Genomic DNA, 8,732 nt, shown 5'->3' with positions numbered 1-8,732 from the left:
ATATAAAGCTGAGTGATTGGCTGGGGTAAATAGTCAAACAATTAGCCACGTGTGCCCTGTGACACCCGTTAACCCCCAGAACTCCATGCTAATGAGAGCAATGTAATAAATTCTGTCTAGCTGACAGAAGCAAGGTGTGCTTATTAAAGTGAAGAAAAAGAACAGAGGCTTTGGTAATTAGATGTAGAATCAAAGTCTGTAATGACCCCCCCCCCCCCCCCCCNNTTCCCCCCCCTCCCTGCTTGCCCAAATCAACAAATCATTACTATTTGGTCTACTGAAGCAGATGCATTATTGTAAATAATTACAATGACATTTAAAGCTTTTCTTTCACGTTGTTGAGCACTGTAGCAGAGAAATCTGAACAGCACAAGACAATGGCTCATGTTGTAATTACCTCTCTGGAAACAAAAGGAATTGATGAGTTAAACAGATTAATTCCATTTTCAGTTTGTGTTCCTGACCACTGCATATGCAGTGTTTCTCCCTCGATAAATGCTTCCTAATCATCAATGGCTTGCATATACAGTACCTGTTTGTGTGTTTGTGTGCAAAGGCCGTGTATGAGCTTGTGGGATCTCAGGGGAAATGCCCACAAAGCCTCTCATTTTAGGCAGTAAGCTAATTAAAGCGGTGGAGCAGATGGTGGAGACTTGGTCCGGACATAATGAGACGGTGAGTGGCGAGACGAACTGGACATGGCAGGACAGCTGTGAGGGGTTTGTGAGGTGACCAGAATTCAGGCGTCTCCCAGGAGTGAGGCTTTACTCCAGCCAAGAGAGGGGAATTGCGACTGAAACTTTTAAGATGCTTTTTAAGAAGCAGCTGGATCAGGCGGTGTTTACTTCCTTTAAACGTGTGTTTGCAACTTTTGCTGGTAGTGCATAATGCCACGGCAACCGGTTGTTTTCATTTTTTCCTCCCATCCTCAATCATTCGATCTTGGCAGGTGGTTTTTGGTAAACACCAAATCCTCAACACCTGTTGCCAGAGCCCTTTTCCTGTCTGCCAACTCTCACCAACCCTGCTCCAACTGACACACTCTCCTACTGTCAGGCAAAAAAAAAAGAAGATCAACAACTGTGAAATAAACACAACTGTGGCATTACCAAAGTGGGTGTTTTTCCTGGATGGAAGTTAAGTGGCACGCAACAATAGAAAAAGCTCAAAACAGCAGAAATTCCTAGAGGTGCAGAAATACTTTGGATAGTTGCGTCTCAAGAGAGATGTTCCACACTCCTATTGTGCCTCGTGCGAGGAAAAGGTCGAGACCAGTGGATGCCGATGTTTCCAGGCGTGAAGAGGTGAAGTTTGAGGATGTCAGACTGTACCTGGTGGAGAGGAAAATGGGCCGCAGCAGGAGAAGCTTTCTGACCCAGCTGGCCAGGTCAAAGGGCTTTGCTGTGGAAGACGTCCTCAGGTTGGAAAAAGCTTGTTTTTTTTTTGTTTTTCACTGACTGAACAGGGCTGGGGCCTAGAAGCTTTTCTGAATGTGAAACCCAAGAGAACACGCTAATGTAGAGCTTAGAAGGATGCAAGAGGAGTATTTTCTAAGCCTGTGTTGTTTTTCTACCAGTACCAGCAAGAATGGTTTGACCTTGTGGTTGGCTTTCAAGGCATTTATTGTGAAAAGGAAGGTCACAATACTAATTAACGGCCTGTTTGAGCACTGTTGTACTGTCTAGCAGCCGGGCCAGTAAATGCAAAATGAAGACTTAATTGCATGCTTAAATAAAATTTTTTATTTACATAGTCTGTAGAAGCAGTTTAAATGATGGAGATAACCTACATACCAGATGTTTACAGGAAAGAAACATCAGGCTGTTAAATTGTTCCTCTGAAAAAAAAGGTCAGGACTATATTCAGTTTTTCTACTTGCTATTCTCTTAAAAACATATAACTTTTTTAAAGAAGTTAAGGTCCAATAAGCTGATTAGAGAGCCACTATAGTGTCATGAATACTTAATTAGAGAAGGTTAGGGCATTTATCCTTTCGCTGCTACACCTTAGTGGATTCTCCCCCCAGAGCCATATCTCACAGTTCCGACGTAAATACGTTTAGGACGGGGAAGAAATTGTCTAACCCAGCTACACCCAGTTGACAGTGAGAAAAGTAGAAACATTGGAAGAAATGTAACAGAGCAAACACAAACTTTTTTAATGAGTTTGGGTGAAAGTTTTTTGTTAAGTCGCACTTAAGGAGAGATGTTTTGTGTGCTTGTTCCTTGCAGTGATGAATCATCTATTGTGCGGTAATTATGGAAGCAGCATGCCTTCTTCATTTTTTCTGTCTCTAATTGAAAGTATCCTTTAAATCCCAAACTGTGAACACAGCAGAAGCCCTCTGCTTGACACCCGCAACGCTTCAGAGTCAGGTTCCTTTGAGGCTACTGTTACTGTTGATGCAACCTCCCTTTTTTAAAAGTGACATTGTTTTTGAGGCTGGGCAGCTCAAACTCAGACTTTGAGCTCCTCTGGTGAGCATGTGTGTATGTGTGTGTGTGTGTGTGCTCTCTGCTTTCATTTTGCAAGAATCTATTTCACTTTTAAATATTCACAGTGAAGTTAGTTTTTCCAAATTTAAGTCCCCTTAAGGTAAAAAAAAAAATGGTTGAAGTTAGCATGTGATTTAGTTAATTTAAAGGGTCCTCACAGGTATAGTAAACCAACATGTGTGTGTGTTCAAATGCGCGTCTAAGTGTTCATGCCAGCCGTGCACCAGCTTGGCCATGGCAGCATTCCCAGAAACACAGCTTGAGCGCTCCTACGGTTACACTTGGCTTGATACAATTGTCTGAAACCAACGACAGGAAGTAGAGCGTGCCTGCCTCAAACTGACATTAATTCTGCAAGCCGACAAAACTGATATCAGCTGCAGTTTGATAGCAACACCTCCCGTATCTAGTCTTCCACAAGTTATAGGCACACTGCCTTGAGCATATGGTCAGATACACTGTGTGGATTCCTCTGTGCATAAATGAATTTGCTCGCACACACACACTGACACACAAACACATGACACATGCACACACCAGTCTCTTCTTGTCCTAATTTCAAGTCTGATGCACATGAACATGGATCCAAATATCGACATGTTTGTCCTGGCTGATTGATGAGCTGCAATAAACGCTCTTTCATGAATGACCGGGGTGAACTTAAGTTGGATATTCGGTTTTGGATAGGGTAGGAAAAAAAAAAGCCTTCCAAATCACACTCTGTGTATCAGTCTCACTACAGCCCTGTGCAAACCACTTCAACATGCAGATAAATCCAAAGCTTGACAGGCCTGCCTTGCCAAATTAAGCTGTGATTGGACAATCTGTGTCCAGAGGGAAGGCTTTAGCGAATGGCCACTTCCTCATGTTGTTCATCTGCGATGTGACATCTTGGTTGATTAGGCGTGGAAGCAGCTCTTCTTGAGCCAGTTAAAAAATAATTTAATGGAGTTTTAATTAGGTGTTTATTTATTATGATTAATACACCACTTACAATTATCTTACATATCTAAGTGAAGATGTCCCATGGGAGCAGATGTAAAAGGCAAACAGATGAAGCCTTGCTATCATGTAAAAATCTGTTGTGGACATACTCTGTCTTTGATCAGCCTGTTGGTTGAAAGGAAGGAATAGGAAAGGAGGAATAGGAAGATAGCCGCTGACATGAACGGGGGCGGAGAGATGACTCGAGAGAGTTCTCTATATCAAAGCCCATTGACTTTAGCCTGTCCTTGTGTCTGGGCTCAGTCCCACTGATTCTGGGAAGTACTATCTGGTGCTGGGCTTGCATTCTCGCTCATTTGCATGTCAATCTGCTGTTTTACATTCTGTACAGCTACGCATAAGATAAGGATCCAAATTCATGGGCTGGATTATATCTAGGTAAAGAGAGAACTTTTTTTTTTCTATGATCGTCAATCTTGTTCCAACAGAGCAACTCTACCCCTTGTGATTTGAGAGGGAAATCAACCCAAGAGCCAAATCTCTATTACTGTGGTTAGACAACTGTTCACGGCAAGTGAGTTCGAGCTTTTGGAGATAATAGCTGTGTCCCAGATACCTCAAATGTGTCTGTTTTAGAGGCTTTTTATCCATGTCTTTGTGCTGGGAAGGATAAAAAAAACCATGTACCATCGGTGGCCGGACTGGTGTGCCGAGCAGATAGAGGATTAGTTTCGCCAGCGATTTGGCCAATTAGGCCTCAGCCTGAGCTCTGTTGGGACATGTCTTAAGGAGTCTTTCCACCGATTTACCCACGCCAGGAGAGGTAGAGGAGGAGCGTGCTGAGGGTAATTATGCACGGCTGAGCGCCCTGATTGGGTATGGTAGTTAGACTCCGTGGCAGGAAGCAGAGGGGAGGAGGCGGTGGTAAAAAAGTCTGTTGAGAAAGTCTTGGCGGAGCTGTAGGAGGCACTGGTTGAATGAGTTCAGCTATCAAACAGTGGAGGGAGGCACTGAGGGTCTGTGCTGATTGTTGTTCACCCAGTGTTGATCCCCAAACAGCATGAATAAGACCACGATGCTGAGATCTGAGCTGCATTTCAAAAGCCTCACTTGAACCTCTGCACTCTCTCAAGGCTGCTGAGAACAAGACAGGAAAGTTTTTTCTGTTAAATCAAGCAGTGAAGAAAATCTTTCAATCAAACAATTCAAGGCACCCTGGGAATCCTGCTAATCCACAAACATGGTATTAAGGCTTTTGTCTGCTAATTTTTTACATTAAGAGAAACTTAATAACTTCAATCAGCTTCTTACCATGAGCTATTTGGCCGTACATGAACACTTTTACATGATGGATTTCTGTATGTGTGTTCTTCGAACTGGTGTGCTTTTTTAATCAGAATCCAATGACAGATCAGGGGCTGTGTTGCAGGCAATCTTCAAACCCGTTGGCTATCATCTGGCGACAGTTTAGCCTCTGGGGACAACGGCAACTTTCGGGTCCTCCAGTGTAGCCCAGAAACAATATCTGTTATCTGGATAACAGATATCTGGGCCAAGACGTCCTCTGAAGTCCAATTAGGAACTTGATATGTGATAATGACGTATTTCTGTTCATCTTTATGTTCATCAGATGTCCACATATGAATGCAGATACCTTTTTAAAAAAAGCTAAATTATTGTTCAAGGATAGCCAATGGGTTCCAAGATTGCATTTTGGCCAGTGTGTTCCACCTCTTCATTATGTTGCAGGTTTTAAGTTACTTTGGTTGTGGCTGTTAATTTTGATGTTATACTACATCATCCTGCTACCTACCAGCAGCTGACTGTTGTTGGCAGTGCATGGGAAGTTTTGTTTATGAGTTACGTAGATACTGCGAATAATATGCTTTTCGTGGCCAGAAAAACAGACATTACTTCACCGCTCGGTGCCAGTAAAATCCTACACACTTGTCCTTTAAACTGAACTATCAACCGTCTGAGAGTGTTTTTCTTCTTCCTCTACAGCAATGATGTCACTCATGTGGTGTCAGAGGACAGCAAGGCTTCGTCCCTGTGGAACTGGCTAAAGGAGTGTGCCCCCAAGAATCTACCTAACATGCATGTGCTCGACATCAGCTGGTTCACTGACAGCATGAGGGAAGGGAGACCTGTTGCTGTGGAGACGAGACACCTCATTCAGGTTCAAAAGAAATATATATAAAAATGTAGGACAAGCACTAGGTGGCACCACGAACCAAAAAGGAAGCTTTACATTGAGTATGTTACCACGAAAGAAATGACATGCCCATGCAGTATTTGAGAAAACAATAACAGAATACTCTTTCATGCAGGAAATGCATATTGTGAAGGTATTTCTTCTACTACTTGGTATGTATTGAGCTTCTTCCTCTCCCTGCAGATCTATAATGTCAACCCCCAGACAGGGAGCTCTTACAAAGACGACACATATAACTTCTTTTTGCCTCTGCTCATATTACAACACTTGACATCGCTGATGGCAACAGAAACATCCCCCATGTTGCGTGGGAGTGTCAAATAAACCCATCGGCTGGACGTCAGGGCTTAGAACGGCCCGCTAAGTGAAACACATGGAAAAACACATATTTCCCCTTGTGCATGGCACTATGAGGGCTTGGCAGCATATGCATCCAAAATAAAGAAATATGTTGTCTCCTGTTCCTCCCACAGTGGAGAGGGAAAAACACTCAACTACTGAAGTCACATTTGCCAAGCTCCATCTAGGGTTCCTCCTAACAGCCTGTGATGGCATTAACAGCCGCAATGACATTCGCTGCATTTGTGCCTCCCCCCCCCCAGAAATGCTTTTGTCTTGCTCTAGCATTGTTTCCACATGGCCACGTGAGTGTGGCGCATCAGCTTCTAGTCGGCTGCATCATTAAGTGACAAGGCTAATGATTCCATGCTGACATTTATTGACCCATCTCCCCAGGTAACCAGGAGCCCAGTTGTCTTCTTGTTTTGTGATGCAATTCCTCTCAGAAGCGAACAAGGTAATGTGTGGTGGCATTTATGTGTGCGGCGCTTCCAGTAGATTGTTTTTATGAGTCATAAATCCATTTAAGGAGCTACCATGTAGGGATAAAATATTCCCCAAACAGGCTACTTCTTGGGCACATTTGCCTGCGGCTCTTCTTGATAGTCTGGAAATGCAATGTGTTTTACTATCATAAATATTCCACTGCAAGTCAGGGAGGAATTTTAAGTATTAAACCCATTGAAATGTAATATTTGTATTTATAATGTAACATTGCTTCCTGGCTTGCAGAGAGGCTGTTTAGCCTGTTAAAGTGGAGAGGTGGTGAGATGTAGGAATACACTGCTTGAAAGGAACAAAAATGGAAATGATTGCCAGAGATTCAGAGTTTGTATCTGACTTATGAACATGTGTCTGACTTCACTCTTCTGCTGGGAGACAGGTGGGCTGGGCGTCTAAGGACAATATTTGTGGGTTAGTGTGTAGGTGCGTGGGTGCAGGTGCGAGCAGCCTCGCTTAAGCGGTGGAACCTCTGTGACCTTTGTCCTGCTCAGCAGCCCGAGAGGATTGCTCTAACCCACCTAAGTGCACTTCTCTGTCTGCGTGACAGGCATTAACATGGTGGCAGGAACAGGCCTGGAGTGTCTCTACAGTTTAGAGGAGGGGCACAGGAGTGGGCAAGGTCCTACAACGCGCACTATACCTTTTCACCTCAGCAGATGGTATGTGGAGAAAGGAAGCTGTAGTGTAGACTGCACACATTAGCTTAGTTACATCTAAACCATACAGCAAAGGTGGAGAGGACACTGGAGAGGAGGCCAGGAGGGGATACGCCGCCTCTGAGATCAGTCTAAGAGCTTTAACTTCCACAGAGTTATAGGCCTGTATAATAACCGAGCCCAGATGGGGAAAACCAACCTCTGCATGCTGATGCACAGACGTTTGTCTCCATGGACCCACAATCCCATATTGGATTAAACAAACGGCAGCTGAGGTGGAAAAGTGATGGAGCACCCCCTGTTGCAGCGCAGTTAGCAAGTTTCTAAGACAGTTTTACTTTTGATTGGCAGAAAAATTGTGCCATGAAATATATTCAAAGTTATTCAAGTTATTTTTTTTTTGAGAACAGGAAAGGCTCCTGGCAGAGAATAAATGATGAACATTTTTTGAATCCCTTACTGATTGATTCAGCCCAGCAGTGTGAGAGGTACTAGCTCTTTTCATTATCTTTTAGAGACACCCCTGTTCCATCTGCAGCATCCGCCCCAGTCAACACTGTGTGGTGACAATCTCTTCATCTTCCTCTCTCTCCTCTTCTTCCCCTCTATGTATCATTCTCCCACCAATCCATGAGTAATTTTATGGACACAATGTTCCCTTTTGTGATGTCTAATTGTCTGCAAGAATATTAATATTACATTGGTAATCCTTTTGACACATATATTACAAATGGGTAACCATTTCTTCATAGAATGAAAAGGCAATTTACAGGAGGCAAATTGGATGATGGCAAGCAGATTTGTAATGCCACGGGTTAGGTAGCGTAATGGATTTGGATGCCACCAGACTGTGAGATGAGTGTCATTAGCCTGTTGCCCTGGAGACACACAGTCATAAAAATAACTTCTCCAAGGCAAATGGCTACATTTTTATGTAATTCAATTTGAACTCTTGGCTCTATGCTAGTCAGCAATAGGCTTACACACATTTACACATTTAGACGGTCAACAATTTGCAAGAGCTCAGAAATTAAGGTGATATATGATTGTGTATGTGTGTGTGTGTTTATAGTTCTCTGGTTATTTTTGTACACAGGACACATTGCCCACATTGCCAGAAGGTTCTACACCCACTGCTGTGGCCACTGTTTCTCAATATGCCTGCCAGAGACGGACAACCACAGAAAACAATAACAAGATTTTCACAGTAAGAAACTGTTATCTAACCTCACTCTGGGCACAACCACACTTTCAGCCACCAGAGGCTGTCGCTCTGACTATGCAATGTAAAACCCCCACTAATCTGTTCTGCTCTAATTGGATGGCTGGCTTGCTTCACTCACCAGCGCTCTGACACAACTCTCCCCCAAAATACATTAACCTGCAAATGAGTAGCATCTGCAGCTGCAGCACGTTGGAGGTGCAACAGCTGACATGCCCACGATCCCTGGCATGGGGGCTGGCACGGACACGCCCTGAGGCGCCGTGCGCCACGCCAAGATGGGTGACGAACGTGACACTCCTCACAAGCAATGATGGATCTGTCCCTCTGCCATCTGGTGGGAGGTGTGGGTGGGA

At 43.8% G+C, this 8,732-nt stretch overlaps 1 protein-coding gene across 1 annotated transcript in view; it reads left to right on the top strand.

The window, feature by feature from the left end:
- Positions 1–1,226: 1,226 nt before the first annotated feature.
- dntt (deoxynucleotidyltransferase, terminal) overlaps positions 1,227–8,732 on the top strand; it is a 71,294-nt gene continuing 63,788 nt past the window's right edge. Inside the window, exons 1-3 of the mRNA XM_035663971.1 lie at positions 1,227–1,420; positions 5,445–5,619; positions 8,251–8,361. Coding sequence (XP_035519864.1) covers positions 1,227–1,420; positions 5,445–5,619; positions 8,251–8,361 — 480 coding nt within the window. The remainder of the gene's footprint in view (positions 1,421–5,444; positions 5,620–8,250; positions 8,362–8,732) is intronic.

This window comes from Morone saxatilis, unplaced genomic scaffold (genome assembly GCF_004916995.1).
Source record: "Morone saxatilis isolate NCDOM2014 unplaced genomic scaffold, NCSU_SB_2.0 Contig19, whole genome shotgun sequence".
In the NCBI taxonomy this organism is placed as follows: Eukaryota; Metazoa; Chordata; class Actinopteri; family Moronidae; genus Morone; species Morone saxatilis.
This window is presented reverse-complemented; position numbering and strand designations above follow the sequence as displayed.